Here is a 16,823-nt window from a genome sequence, read left to right as displayed (position 1 = left end):
TCTACATTTGAGATTTTGAATATTAATGGAAGTTTAATACAAAGACATAATTAATTCTTACGTAAGTAGTTTTTTTTGTTAATCGCAGTGTGTGTTATTACTTTCAACTAATCTAACAAACATCTAAGTTTAAATCACTGATATTATTTCTAGACAAAAATTAAGTCATCCTGAGTTTTGTTTAGTTTTTTTCATTCATTTAGGTAATTAGAAATATATCAGTAATTTAAATAATTGCTCACACAGCTTTAATAGGCCACTAAGAGAAGTTGTATTATTTTAGTTATTAAAATTATTAAAACATGGTATAAATGCAAAAACACTTAAATTTTATGTACGGAAACTAAAAAAAAAATCAGCTATATTCAAGTTGATTAAGATAAAGTGGGAATTTGCAATTTATTCATATATGTATTTCGGAATCATTTTTTAAGTATAGGTTACTGCTGTGCGAACAATTTAAAAATAACTAAAACATTATAAAGGACACGAACGAACACATTAATTGGAATATTAAAAAATAAATTTTTCAAGCGTTCCATACAAAAATACGTTATTCTATCATTTCTCGACGAAACCAGCGTCAAATCACTTTATTGCTGCCTAATATTTAATTTCCATTGTTATCAATGGTACAAATTTATATAAAACTAAAAATTACTCTTTTCGATTTTGTGCACTCGATTCTCTTTTTGAAAAATAACCATTTAGGATATAACAAAAAACTCTATCGTTACATAGCAAATTCGCTCCGAAACTAACAATTTTTAAATTAACTGCGCATAACGTTAACGTATTTTAAGATAACTTCAATATTAAACCTCCTTTTTTGTCTACATGCAACTCATACAAAATTCACCCAAATCTGCAACGTTTACTCGCTCACTAATTATTACCTTACGACAACTAATCTATAATAATCATTACAACTGTCTACAACATCTATAACTGTAATGCAACGCTCCATTGATAAATACGTTAATTTAAAATAATTTAATTGGGAGATAAGTCACTTATAATTTACTTAAATTGTATATTTCAAACACGTGTCTTCTCTTTTTAGTGTATTTACTCTATGACATTAATTCATTTTTTCTTTCTGGCAATAAATAATATTTAAAAACAAATCGTGACATTCTGGCAGTATGGTAGGAGTGTTGCATTACAGCTTTTTTGGCGGGACAAGGGACTAAAATCGCTTTTACCTTGCCTAGGTACCACACAAATCAGGTATCAGGTAATATAATTTTAGGCAGTCTTTGGGTAGGTCGGAAGATTTTACAGCGATTACATACACATTTCAAATATTAAATGTACACCAACCACACCTAGTTATGCCGAGCCATTCTAAATCAATGCACGATAATTGGACGACAAGAGACCCTTTAAAAATGAATTCGATTCAAAGGGACATTGGATTTAACTTAAAATAATATATTAATTTTAAGATCAATTCCTTTAGTTACATGTTTTTGTTTTTCCATTTTCAAAAAGTCGAAAGAATATCCTTCTATTTATATGTTTATACAAACTAAAATTAATACAGAGGTCAAGATATTAGTATCATTTTTAAAAGGTCTCTACAATTTAAGGTATTTTAATCTCTACCGACCACATTTACTAAATGCTAACATCGACTTACATCTAAAATACTTCACAATTTACGGGGTAAATACATTTAAATAACCTCATAATTGGTGTCATAAGGGATAAGCGTTACTTACTCTACTTATTTAAAAAAAACGTAAAAGTATTGTTTTATTGAATCTTGTTATACCCGGTGTTTGTGCGATATTTTTTGTTAAATTTATTTAGATGTGCACAGATAACTTCGATTAATACAAGATACATTACCCTGGTGTCGTGGCAAGTAAAACATTCAAAAAATTTAAAAACATTGTGTTATTAAAGAAAATTATTATGGTAACCCCACGCGAGACGATGCATTTTTATTAAAAGTACAAAATAAATTCGATATATGTTTTTCGAGTCTTAACGATTTTCCGAAGCAGATTACAAGCATGCTGCGAACAAAAGTTCCTGTTGCTTAGTGTATTTGTTAAAATACTAGTAGGGCTGGTGTTAGGATAGGGCGCGGTTAGGCGACCGCCCAAGGCGGCAAATCTTCATTTGCACCTGCGTCAACTTTTGAGAAAAAGTTTTAAACTACCACTGCATTTGTACTATAATGGCCTTTTAAATGGCAACATTACACCGCTTTTGCAGATGACAAAGACCATAGACTACTTCATTAAAATCCAGATTAAAAAATCCGTCGTCAAGCGTGTGGTTACAATATTTTATTAAAATGTCCTGAATTGTGTTTGTTTTTAAACCGACATTTTTAAAATGGAATAGTTGCATAGTTAATCTATAGGTTTACAAAGTAATAATTGTCATTCTTACGAATTGGTTATTTTTTGTAGGCCGTAATAAACCACTAAACTCTTGGCTACACACATCATTTACAGTACGACTAGGGTGCATGCAATTATCTATTAGAATTCGACGTTATGACGATTGACTGAACGGTAAATATGTGCTTTTTAAATCCCTTTAAATTGTCATGGTATAAATATCATAAGAATTGTCGTGTTTCACACATTTTTTTCCTTTATTGAGTTTCATTTTGGCACGTATGATTCGTATATATTGTGTTGTCGCTTGCTTAGCTTTGAGCAATGCATTGGCCGTTTATTAGTAATCCGAAAAGAGGGGAATTCGTTAAAAGTTACCGTACAATGATATCTCTTATTTTTTATAATGGTAACATTTTCCAAATTTTTAACCGAATTTTCCCTGAAATAAAAAAATACTGGATCGCTGCATCGTTAACAACAAAATCCGTTCACTGTATAACCATAAAAATAAAATCAAACATTAAATGTCATGGGAGTCTAAACTTGGTTGTTATTTCATAATTTAATTGATCTAATTTGCTAGTAGACTTCAGAACGATCTGTTCATTAAATAAGTCTACTACTTTCTCTTTACATCATGAAGTCACCACAGTCAACACCGAAGTCCCAGTCATCAGATGTAGTAGCGGTGTCATCGTACTCCGCGAGTGCCTGTTCATACGCCGCAGCCTCGTACGCTGTCACGCCATCCAGCATGGAACACGCCTGGGACACATTGGTGTGATGCATTATGGGCATCGCGTGGAGTGCAAAGTCTTCGCCCTCCTGCGACCACATCAGACCTGAAAATAATAAAATATATGTCGTCATGCAAAATGTAAAAATTTTATTTTTCTGGCAAACACACAACATCGACTAACAATTACTGAATCTATATTTTCTAGTACTCCTCCTCATAATTTTTTCAACCTTAACACGATAAGCCTTTATTAAGTAAATTACATAATCTGTATAATTGGATATTTATGACGACAATAACAGCAATACCCCACACGATATAGCACCTTTACCGCATCTCAGTTTACGGTGACAGTATTATCACGAGGATTCTGGAACTTCGCCTATCTAAAAAAATATGGAAACTGACGAACTACGACTAATAAATAAGTAGAAGTAGGATAAAAATTCTAACTACAGATAAATAAAAAAAATACTTAAGACCATTACCGATTCCTTCTCGTATGCAGAGTAGTTACCGCCGACGGCACTACGGACAGAAGTATTAGAAGGAAATCAGTACTTACGGCCATTCCACACACCATTGGGCTGCGTCGCCCAGCCCCAGCCCTGGCCCCATGCTAGCTCGTGCCCGAGCTGTCCCGCCAACGCTACAAAACGGAGAAGTGGAATGCTATCAGAAACTCACGGCCTACGACGGTATAATCTAGCTCTGCGCGCCGTCCCCTCGCCAGCTAAGGGAGAAATGTGAGATGTGATGTACTCACGTCCACTCCACACGCCGTTGGGCAGCGTCACCCAGCCCCAACCTTGACCCCATGCCAGCTCGTGTTCCAGCTGGCCCGCCAGTGGCACTTGTCGCTTGATCACCGCAACCAGACCACGCCCCTCGAGTGCACTCAGTGCACTTCGGGTACTCCGTGTGTACATTTCTGATGACGTCGCTACAAAATACAAGCCTATTAAAAATCGACATACGTGGTAAAAGCATTGATGTTGAAAGTAAAATGGGATGTTCAAAAACTTTGCGTGAAATATAAGTTTTTATTATGCAATATGCAATTTTTAAATTAACCCAAACAATGATGGACAATGAACGAGTTTTGACATTGTTTAATGACGTTTCAAATTCAATTAGGGCTGTTGAGATTTGTAGACCAACTGTACTTAATTAAAAAGTCCCTGTAAAAATCCTTTTATCCGGGCTATATAAAGCATCAGCGCTGTATACGGCTATTGTTCGGGATTTCGGGAACATGGCTTCCCCATTACGAGTTGCGAACTCCCGCTGCAAACTTGCGAAGCTTTACCGAGTTGTCATCGCACAGTTTTTGTGCGCTCACGTTGCCATTGATAAGGCCTATTAATTAAAAATTTAGTTGAATAAGTTCTAGAGTTTGCTATTTTAATAAGCTTCACAACCATTGAATAAAAGGGTAGACTGATATTAAAAAGAGAATATAATTGGGAGACGAAGATTTTATAATTATCTTAAACATACTAGATGCATCTTAAAAGAGTATATGTTCATCGCATCTATTTTCGTCTTTATAATAAAAAAAATAACCATAAAAGGTTCACTTAGTTATGTAGACGAGTAAACAAATAGTTTTTTTTATTGTACCTACATTGAACTTATGCTGTAAACTGCTTACGGACCTAATTACAGAAAAGTTCTCTTTTATACAATACAAAACTCGATATTGAAAAAGAGAAACACGAGTTATTTCTCTTTGAGGAATTCCCTTTCAACTGTTGAACATCGTAAGAACACTTATATTAAGAAATGCGAAGGATTTATAAAATGTAAGCTTTCAGAATTTTCTACTTTAATTTGTTGATGGTGGTAAATTATTAATTAAGTGCTGATGTGGGCGAAAGATTGTGCGCGCTAGCGTAGTAGATGCCTGTTCACTCAACTCCTGAAGGCCATGTCATACTTGGACGGAAAGACAAACGCCGGCAACTTGTTTCAATCCTTTGAATTACACACGAGGAACGATGAATCAAACCTTTCAAATTATAGAACCGATTTGAAAAATCTTTTACTATTGATCAGCTATAGCCGTGTAACATCATCATCAGCTCACCATACGTCCCCACCGAGGGGCTCGGAACCTACCCAAAGTTATCGGTGATTAGGCCATAGTCAACCACGCTGGCCAAGTGCGGGTTGGTTGACTACACACATATCACTTCACTTCACCGTAAGAACTTCGAATAAATGTATATATATATGTAAATCGGAAATCGAAAAACCACATTGGTATATAGTATCGATTCGAACCCAGGATCTGCAGATTACAAGTCAAGTACTTAACCCCTGAGCCACCGACGCTCTAACAGTAACATAGACTATCTTTGTTAGTAGATTTATAAATTGCTTAATAAATAACATAGTTTTTACTTCCCTTAGATCATAAAAGAATGTTTCCTTGTTAATATTATTTTATGTGTTGAAACTTAATTTTACGGCATGCACAAAACAGACGGGTATCTAAGCGGGGTTTTGCGAGGCCTGGCTTAATCTTTATCAGCCGTTCATTACACGCTCCGCCCTGTGTTTAACCAAGTAAAAGGTTTATTGCACGTCGGTATTAACATCTTAAATCTACCCGGAGATAAGTTGACATTCATGTTAATTAATTTAAACAAGCCAGCTTAGCGTCACCTTACACATTTAAACATCCCTGATAAAGCTTTGTAGGCGAATTATATCGTTTATGCTACTAGATTGGACAAATAGTGGCTTTTGTTAGTAAAAAGAAACATGTTTTGTTTATTCTGAACACGTTTTTCTTGTACAGATATTTTGACAAAGTGTATACACGGATGTTTTGTCCAAAAAAAGCGACATCTTGTTAAAAAGTATGTAACTACAAGTTGCCTATTTCGATAACGTATAATTAATTTTGTATTAATATCTGTAAGTGTTAAATTATATCACAGATTAGTTAAATTATTATTGTAATTGAACATTTCTCTTTTATCTCGCAGGCAGAGCGTCGATTAACGAGAATCGATATCGATTTCCCGGTATTCGAAGCGTAAACTCGATTATTTGCGTTTCGAGTCACTTGTTTTATAAATTGTTGTTCGCTTTCTTATTAATTTGATGGTAAATCGATTGAAAGTACGGAACATTCACAATCGTAATAAGCTGGGTACCGGGAAATTTTAATTTATTAGAACTCTCGTAAATATTTTTATGTCGAATTCCTTGTAAGTAACAAGCGGTATAATATTTAAATCAGGGCATCAAATGATAATAATTTTAAGGCCCTTAATTTTCTTATTAAAATTAGATAGCATAAAGAAATAATTGTATTAACCAAGTCAACGAATATCTGCAAATTTTTACTGATATTTACTGAACTTATAAATATTTGTCCTATGCAGTTGCATATCTGTCCTATACTTTAATTATATTATTAACTTTAAGTGTATTTACTTACGTCTGACTCTTACAGTTGGCTTCTTGAAGGCAGTACGGAGGTACGGCATTGACATCACCAGCTCGATGTGTGGAGGAGGCGGCAACTGGGAAAGTAACACATCAAATACGTTATTGTATACTGCACCAGACGTTAATACGTTCAATGCTATTGAATACCATTGGTTTCTGAGACCAAAACGTCTGTATAAAACTTATCGTCATCCAACATAGAGGTAACAATATGTTTTAAAAGGAGATTTCGGTATCAAAAACCTTTGATCAGTGGCATTAGATGTTATTTAGTGTTAATTTTAAGCCTTTAGTTTTTATTTTAGCAATGAAAAATATTTGCTGAAGTCGGTCAGTATAACTTTGTACAATATAAATTGAGTACTAAAGTGTACAGAATAAGCGTGTTGGCACTTAATAAACGTTATTAGGGGAAAGTGCGCTACGAATTTCGATCATGCGATAGGCTTTATTAGGGTCCTTATGGGTCTTGCGATTAGACCCTCGATGAAATAGCCATCTGGACCCATACTAATTTGCTCCCTCTGATGTTCAATAACTAGTTTGGAGCTATTCTACCCCACGATACCCTTAACGTATACCTTAGGATTTACCTTAACCTTATCTTTACTTTGCAATTGGAACACTTACTTACCGTTTTAGATATCGCAGCCACCCATTCCCTTAGTAAGCGTTAACAGAAATACGACATATAAAAACTATATTTGGAAGCCATTATCCATAATCCTCTGTTTGATATTAAAAATGCTGAAGTAACTCTGTCTCGCTTTCACGCCAAAAATACTGAACCGATTTAAATGAAATTTGGTACACAGATAGTCCCGAGTATGAGAAACAACTTAGGCTACTTTTTAAAGCGAAAAAAGAGTTGTAGAGGATTGAAATGAGGAATGAAAATTTGTATTGAAGTAGCGTCATTTTACAGCTAGAAGTTAAAAACCTACTTTTAAAGCTGTTCATTTGATGTAAATAAATATGACTATCAGTTGTAATATTAGTCCAAATAATTAAAACGCCTTCCACGGTATTTCACGTGGACAATGTCGCGGGCACAGCGAAGCAGCGCGCAGCGTAAATAAGAAATTACAAAGAACACGTGTACGAAACGTGAACGCATTTTATAATGTAACCAGTGTTAACGACTGCCTTGACCTTTCCCTGGGTATCAGGGTACGCGTTATTAAAAATGTACATGCAGTTATTGCTTTAGATATAAGATTACATGAATATTTATGAGTCGGGAGCTCACGCTACGCCGGTCACAAAGCGACCAAACGAGTTGTATAGTAACGCCCTCATCCGGCAAGCTTCCCACGGGATTAATTCCATTTCAACTCGACGATTTACAACGCTCAGTGTTAAGGACCTTGAAAACTTCACGCTTCCTTCTATGCATTTTATTTTCAACTATGTACATTCGTTGCACTTTGCATGTAAGGACTGACATACACGGAATGATATGTTGATCTTGACAGCTTCAAGCAAATCTTTAAGCGATGAACAAAACAACGGCTATACGCTAACAATAAGAGAGAATAGGATAATTAGGTAAGAAATTAAAGAAGAAATATTACATTTTGTAGAGCTTATACTTTTTGGTTCTTCCTTTAAGAGTTAAAGACAATTTACGAAGCGTACTTTGTCTTTTCTCTAACAGTTGATGCATTAAACAAGTTTGTAGTTTGATTTATTACTTAAAGTGACATTTTCTTTATCACCAAGGGCCCGCATGAGAAGTGATGGATTACGAATATTTCCTTATTCCCTTTCAGAGACAAGTGTCACTTTGCTGGCGGCGAGACGGTTGGACCCAATTATTATAAATAATGGTGCGGTATCCCGTTACTATGTCAAGGACAAACTGAGAACGATACTCGTAATATTAAGCTTTTAAGCTTTGGTTTTATTACGAGAGGAAAGCGGATTTTATACGTAATTTTGTTATGAAAGATAATAAAATCTTTAATGAATTTAAAATTAGAATAGGTTAGTTACGTACAGTAAGGGAAGAGCAGTAAGAGTTAAGTAAGATTCTTTAAAAGATTGTTGTTATACTAAAGAATCAAAAAATCAATAATAGTATGAAGGGTAAAGTCTAGTAATACTACTAAACTTTTGATTAATAATTATTTTGTAATTCGAATCTAGAGTGTCGGTGGCTCAGTGGTCAAGCACTTGACTTGCAATCTGCAGGTCCTGGGTTCGAATCCCGCCATGTACCAATGTGTCTTTCGATTTCCGATTTACATATGTACATTTATCCGACGTTCTTACGGTGAAGGAAAACATCGTGATGCAACCTGCACATATCTCAGAAGAAATTCAAAGATATGTGTGAAGTCAACCAACCCGCACTTGGCCAGCATGGTTGACTATGACCTAATCATCCTTAACTTAGGGTAGGCTCCGAGCCCCTCGGTGGGGACGTATAGTAAGCTGATGATGATGATGATGATGAATTAGAATAGTACCAAAAAGTAACCATCAACGATGTATTTAAGTCCTAAAGGGATTTATTACAAAAACTTTAATTATGTGACATGCAATAAATCTTAGATAAAAAGTGCCATTTGAAACGGCAATATTTCAAAGCACTTAAATATTAAGCTGTAGCGAAAAATGTAGCGGCAAAGTTTTAGAAATGATGACGCCGTAGTCTATAAATAAAAACGCGAACCTTAGAAGAATTCGCAAACAAGTGATATCGCTTTATTAGAGGGCGAAAGTTCGTAGAAACTACGTCGTTGTACTAAAATATAACATGAAAACAAAATAATGTTACTACGATGGAGAACACGATGTAAAGGTGTTTTCACACTAGGAGACAGTTATAACAATATATATATATATATATATATATATATATATAACGGCTTTACTGATATGGCTAAAAATTGGTGAGAAGGTAGCTTAAACTGAGACGGACATAGGATACTATTTATTCATTTTTTTCGAATTTATGCCTTGAAGAGCTGCGTTTTATTTAACTTACTAATATTATAAATGCGATTGTTTAGCTGGATATGATGTGGATGGATGGGTGGGCTACACTAATTAAGTGTTTTATATATGCACGCGGACGGAGACGCGGGCGACAGCTAGTAAGACTTATAAATTGTTCCTGTTCACGAAAATATATATAAATACTTCAGTTAAATGCTCAATCTTAAATTAATAAAATCAAACAATTTAATAAAATTCATAGAATCCAAAATTAACAAAACACTTATTTTTCTTATAAACAATGTTTAAATGGATGGATGGTTGTTTGATTTATTGAAGGTATATCCAGAACGGCTGCATGGATTTCACTGAAATTTGGCATAGATGTAGAAGATAGTCTGGAAGAATATATAGGCTACTAATTAGGTTTTTTAATACCACGCGCGACAGCGAGTATTAAATATACGTAATAACATGATTCAGAAAGGAGTGATGACAAACATCAGCGTTACCGATAAACATATCAAAAATCTCTTCAGTTATAGACACGTTGATTAGACAGAGAAGGGTATACACCAGAAAAACGAGAAAGCAAAACATATAGAACATTTAGATGACTTGCAGAATTAGAGAACGAGCTAGATAGTTCAAAACAGAGAGAAAGGGATAAACCTCTTACCTCATTTCGGCGTCAGATTTCGCCAACATCCAGACCACGTGTCCAGGGTCTCTTCTGGAGCCGAGCGCCATCAGCTGGGATAGCTTAGCACCAGGCGGCAAGGCTGGTCGCTTCGGCACCTGACCTGTCCATGTTGAAATCGCCAACATTTCTGGACTCTCCTTTACGAGATGTTTTTGAGTTGCGAGACATTTGCCCGATGCGTCCTGTGAAAAAAAAAGATAAAAATTTATAATTCTATAATACAAAACCTTTTAAATAATAAAGATTCTTGAAATAATATAACGATTTTTTTACTATGATTCTATTCAAAGTTATAAGTTATTAGTCTGGATATTAAACCTACAATATTGACCAGAGACAATAGATATCACGTTCACTAGTTCGCAGACACTGGCTTATTGTAATATAGTAATATCGTCAAAGATAACTGAACTTAAAACGACCGTATTAATTACAAGGTCTAAATTACTTATAACGCAATCAAATAAGCAATAATGGCTCTCAGGCGGTGCTCATCTCTGTGCGAGGCTCGTAGAATATTTTAAAATCAAGTTGAGTGAGCGCTTTTCTCTAATCGATACTTGATAAGATCTAATCAAGAGAGGTTAACAACTTTTTCGATAAAAGCTTTCTGCCTTAAATACTGTAAGGCGATTTTATTATATAAAATAAATAGTTACATTATTATATAATACATAGATTTATTTTTGTTTTAAGTTTTATTAGATACCAAAGTATAAAAATATCAACTTCTTTTTGAATGAAATGTATTTAGGTATGTGTATTTAGGAATCTAAAACGTAAAACTACAATAAAACCTGAAACAAAGTAGAAATAATTGACAATTTTTCTAATACTAGTTGTCGCCCACAACTCCTTCCACGCAGAATTAAAAAAGAAACGTAATTAGTAGCCTATGTGTTCTTCCAGGCTATGTTCTACATCTATGCCAAATTTCAGCGAGATCCATACTACTGTACTGGATATACCTTCAAACATCCGTCCATCTAAATATTCGCATTTATAATATTAGTAAGATAAGATGAACTTATAGCGTCATTGAAATACATCTACAATTCCCGACCCAAAACCTAATACTACAATAAAACATGAAACAGAGTGAATATAATTGTCGATTAATTTAATATTTATATCGTTTCATTATTACTTATTTTGTTATTCAATGACACAAACATTTATCATTACTTCATTAAAAAAATATATATAGTATTATAATTGTAAGAAAAATGCTTACAATATATATTCTAAAGAGTCTCGTATTGCCAACATAGTCGTTTTAATTGGAAAACTTTCCAATTTTTCTCTCGAGGCATTTACAAGGTCGCTATTGAACTTAGAAAGCAGCTGATAAGTAAAGTTCTACTTTTTAGGACTTCACCTCTTACTAGCTGTCGCCCGTGATTCCGTCCGCGTTGATATATAAAAAACTTAATTAGTGTAGCCCAACCATCCATCCATCCACATTCATCCATCACATCCACATCTATGTAAACATTCGCATTTATAATATTAGTAAGTTATATAAACAGCAGATCTTCAAGGAATATATTCGAAAAAAAAATGAATAAATAGTATCCTATGTCCGTCTCCTGGCTCTAAGCTACCCTCACCAATTTTCAGCCATATTGGTAAAGCCGTTCTTGTGTTATAAATAGTGTAACTAACAAGACTTTCTTTAATACATATAGATGTTTGTCAGAAGGTATCTCCAGAACGATTGAAAGGATTTCGGTGAAATTTTGCATTGATATAGAACATACTCTGGAAGACATAGGCTACTAATTAAGTTTATTCTTTTTATTCCGCGTGGATAGTGTCGCGAGTTAAAGCTGTGATAAAATAAGATGAAGGAATATTTAAAAGCGTAATTTAAAAACGTAAATTAGTCTCTTATTCCGATTCTTTTACACAGTTCAATACGATTTTGAAAATGAATGTAGATGGCTACAACGGTAGGGGAAGACCAAAAAAAGTATGGAATGACTGTGTGAAAGAGGATATGCGTAAGAAGGGGCTAGACTCGGATATGACGGCTGATAGAGATGTATGGAGGAGTAGTACATACTGTGCCGACCCTCGATAGGGATAAGGGCAGGTTGATGATAATGAATACAATTTTGAAAATATTGTACAAAATAGACTATAATATAACTTTGTATTATTTAGACATATCGATCAAATTTCGGAAAATATATTTAACCAAGTCTTAGTATTATTACTTGATAAATTGTCCACTCAATCCGTATTGTCTACTCAGTCGATTGAATTTCTTCATTCAATTGAGAAGAGCTTTAGTTTTGTCTTAAACAAACTTTAAGCTCCACGAAAGCTGCAGGTTGAGAAATTGAACGGCGACTTCTCTGTTGGCACATGAATTGGAAAACTTTAAGCTTTCATTGAGCTTACGTGAAATCACTATTAAATTGTCTGAACAACTTCAAATTGATAAAAAAATAGTTTTTAGTTCATGAAATATATTGAGTTTTAATTAAATATTGCCATTATTATCTAACTGCAGTAGATAGTAGGTATAGGTAGGTTTTAACAGTGGTAGAGCCCGCTTTAACATCTTCGCACGAATCGGCCCGGCTCGCCCGGTGAAATATCACGACCACACAGAAGACAGGCGTCAAGTGGAAGCAATTCCGCGTTTCGTCTGATGAGTGTGCGTCCCGGAGGCCTAATTTAGTCCTCTTTCCCTTCCCACCTTTTTTTATAAGGAAAGGATGGGAAGTGGAAGTGGACTTTCCGGATTAGAGGATGCATGGGAAGGGAAGATCTTTTATTTCTGTGCATCCCCTCCTCCGTCGATTAAAGGTAGGCAATGCATATGAAATTGCGTATGTCTATGGGCAACGGTCACTTCGCTATTTCAGCGATTTCAGGTGGCCGCTCGCTCGTTTGTTGCCACCTTATGATATAAAAAAAAATGTTAATAACTAGTTTTTAGTTGTTGAAATTTATTGAGTTTTAATTAAATATTGCCATGATTATCTAACTGTATTATTTAATAAAACACTTAATTTAAGAAAAAAACAAAAGAATTGTTACATCATCTAGGAAGAGAAATATAAGTGAAGAGTGCTCCGCCAGCACAAGCATTGTAGAACATCACAAGAGGCGCTGCGATGACCTCGGACACTACACACTGTCGCTTCATGAATCAAGGTAAAAAGCCCACTTTATGCCTCTTATAATTGTTTGGACTTTGTTACTTATACGTACGAATACGTATACGATACATAAGGCATCAAAAACAGGAGCAGTTACCCTACTTCGTTATTATTAAGTTAATGTACACATTACAACGCCTCTTACTTATGTGATGCGACAAATCTTTATTAACGCTAAGGAATTTTATTTCTTATTTATAATTTTCGCTGATGCAAAGAAATATCTTAATGGAATTTTGACAAAATCGCACATAAAAGCTTCACCTGTTTTTTTACTTTAAAAACTTTTTCTTCGTAAATATTACTTGGTTTTCTACATGAAATATTTTTAGACTTCGACTTCGTTAGCGTTGAACTAAAGAGAACAGTTTATAATATGCATGCATTAGCTACCTCCTCGTCAAAATCGGTTCATTCGTTACGGAGATTACCCGGAACAAACTGGGCCTTGCGGACTGACATTCAGACAGACAGACTTTAAACAAATTGGTTTTTGTTTATTAGCTACGCAAGTACTAACATTTTTCATGTCGATATTACACATAGACATTCCTATTTTATTAATATGTATAGATAAATGTGTCCCAGTTAAAGCTTAAATACGACAAAAATGATGTCAATATATCTTATTATATACCTACGTAATAAAACACGAATTGACGTGCGCAGTCTCTTCGACTATAAAATAGTTTCTGATAGTAACCACTTCTGTTTTAGTACCGTGTCCCGCACTTAATTGTGACGTTAGCTTTATCTCTAAGCACTTAATGGCCGATTAATAAAACGATACAACTTAATTTAAGATTGACTTTAGTTCTAATTATTGCAGGATTTATTTTCTATAGATTCTTTACATCAACTTGTAGTCGTCCGCGACTTTGTCTGCGTTAAATGAAAACTTAAGCATCTGTTTTTCCAGACTATGTTCACACGTGTGCCAAATTTCATCAAAATCTGTAAAGCTGGTTTGAATCCATCGAACCATCCATCCATCTAAACATTCGCATTTATAATATTAGTAAGATAAATCAAATGCTGCAGAACTCATTTAAAAAATTTCATCATGAGAAATGTACATAATCTTTGATTAACAAAGACTATCTTTTTAACAATTCATCATTCGAAATTCAAAATCCCCGTAGCCGAATTTCAAATACAGTCTCTTACTTTGTTAGTCTTTGATTTGATTTAATAATAACTGAACAGCTTTAGAAGTCTAGAGGCACTTGTATCATGTAACAATCGCGAAGAGTTCTTAATAGTCAAAGATCCGTGGTAATGGAGTGTCGAGTTTGACCCCACAGAGGGCTCTTAATGAACGCTGCGTCGCATAATACGGGGAAATGAAAGCCGAATCATCTTCGAAAGCTTTATAAAATTTTATTTTGCTAAATTAACGAGGAATTTCGTAAATTCTGATATTTACACAAACGAACCAATGTAACCACAATAATTTCATAATTTAGTCTGAATACCTTTATCAGGGTAATTTGCAAAAATTGTATAAACTACCGAAAGAAAATTAGAAAAAAAACTTACACTTTAACTAATTTGCATTAGCTTGGGTATTATTTAACTCACTTTAAAACTAGTTTCTTGGCAAAAATAATAAGTATTTTTGCCAAAAAAAAACACCATTTATCCAACAATCGGTTGTTTGTTAAACGACACTGAAAAGATTACGGGGGAAACGTCTCGTGTAAACTGATTTCGCATACATTTGTGACGCAAACTATAAGCTTAGAGCTTTTATCTTGCCTCACGTTGCAAATAAAAAATGTTATACTTGTAAGCCTGGACAAATTCATAATTCTGAAAATTATGGGTCACGTGAAAGTGAAAATGTACTATCTTTATATATATATAATTCTTCTGTGAGTGTGTATGTCACTGAACTTCTCTCAAACGACTGGACCGATTTTGATGAAATTTTTTGTGTGTGTTCAAGGGGATCTGGGAATGGTTTAGACTCACAATTTTCATTAAATATTAACTTCATATTAATTTATTCAAATTAAAGACGTGTACACAGGACAACGTCTGTCGGGTCCGCTAGTACATTCTATAATATTTCAAAGTAATTCAGAACAATTGTTAAGTTGTTTTATTGTTAAGAGTGAATTTCGGATTGTTTTGATTGTTAATACCATTTAGAACTTCATTCGGCTGTCTATTTAATATTTTATTATTATTTTTAAAACTGTTTCCGCGCTTAGCTACTGACTTGTAGATGTCGCGTCTCCTAAAGTTATTATAACTTTTTGTCGCAGTAATCCAGAGCGAGCGCGCCCGGGCGACCGACTGGATGTAACTCGTTTAGTGCGGAATGGCTGACTCCGGGATATTGGGCACCGGCTTTGATTAATGTGTGGCCATACCTTGCGACAAACTTTATCTTATAACTTCGTAAAGATGCTCTGAAGTTATAATTTATATATGTATTTATCTATCTCAATTTTCAATGGTAAAATATTTTGTATAAATTAAGATATTTTAGACTAGCTATCGCCCGCGACTACGTCCTCGTGTAATTAAAAATAAACTTATTAAGTTTCTTGTCTATGTGTTCTTAAAGGCTATGTTCAACATCTATGCCAAGTTTCAGTGGAATCCGTTAAGCTGTTCCGGAGATACCTTCAAACAAACATCCATCAATTCGCATTTATAATATTAGTAAGATTTTTTTTAGTAACGATTAAACGAATAATAATTTAGAAGTATAAATTTGCAATATGTTTCAAATAAATTCGGAAGATACAGCTCTAAATTCATATTTATATCAATTAGTATGATTGCCTCCAACTAATGGAGGTTGTATTTATGTAAAAGTTAATTCTACTAGTGCGGTCGGCAGTTGTCAGCGAGCAAATACAAAAAAGTATCCAATCAAATAAACGAATATATTCCATTTTATAGAGACACCGCCGCCAGCAGTACCGCGACATTCGCCACATTTTGAAGATTAATATTTTATCTGTGCCCATGTCAACGTTCCACTTGACAGAGTTCAGTTGTTGACCCAGTTTTAACTGGACCAGAGCAAATTTGTGTCTAGATTTTCCAACTAGCATTGAATATTATTTAAAATAAATATTTTAAAATTGTATTAGAAAAAATTGAATTTCGGCGATGTTTCTTAATAAATTAAAGTTCGAGGTTCTTCACAACAAAACTCGAATGACGGATTCAAAATCTCATTCTAATCTTTCGAAATCTTTAACCTTATATTTGAATATGTTGGAAAAATAGGAATAATGATAAAATGTAACATATTTTTTCTTACATAATAAACAAACTCTGTCATTAATCTGATCCCACGATATCAAGCTGGTAATAAACGACGTGCTCCGTCGAATATTCGATGAGTTCAAGATGGCCGCCGGCATAAATTGTCATCAATAACATGGCAGTATGGCGCTGCCGTTGACATCTGGCTGAAT

General features: G+C 34.3%; 1 protein-coding gene across 1 annotated transcript in view; it reads right to left on the bottom strand.

Moving 5' to 3' along the window:
- Positions 1–1,586: 1,586 nt before the first annotated feature.
- The window catches only part of LOC106120030 (uncharacterized), a 34,964-nt gene continuing 19,727 nt past the window's right edge, over positions 1,587–16,823 (bottom strand). The window contains exons 5-9 of the mRNA XM_013315199.1: positions 10,187–10,392; positions 7,199–7,226; positions 6,554–6,638; positions 3,866–4,042; positions 1,587–3,202 (exon numbers count right to left, since the gene is read on the bottom strand). Coding sequence (XP_013170653.1) covers positions 2,991–3,202; positions 3,866–4,042; positions 6,554–6,638; positions 7,199–7,226; positions 10,187–10,392 — 708 coding nt within the window. The 3' untranslated portion in view covers positions 1,587–2,990. The remainder of the gene's footprint in view (positions 3,203–3,865; positions 4,043–6,553; positions 6,639–7,198; positions 7,227–10,186; positions 10,393–16,823) is intronic.

Source organism: Papilio xuthus, unplaced genomic scaffold (assembly GCF_000836235.2).
Source record: "Papilio xuthus unplaced genomic scaffold, Pxut_1.1 DF826961.1, whole genome shotgun sequence".
In the NCBI taxonomy this organism is placed as follows: domain Eukaryota; kingdom Metazoa; phylum Arthropoda; class Insecta; order Lepidoptera; family Papilionidae; genus Papilio; species Papilio xuthus.
This window is presented reverse-complemented; position numbering and strand designations above follow the sequence as displayed.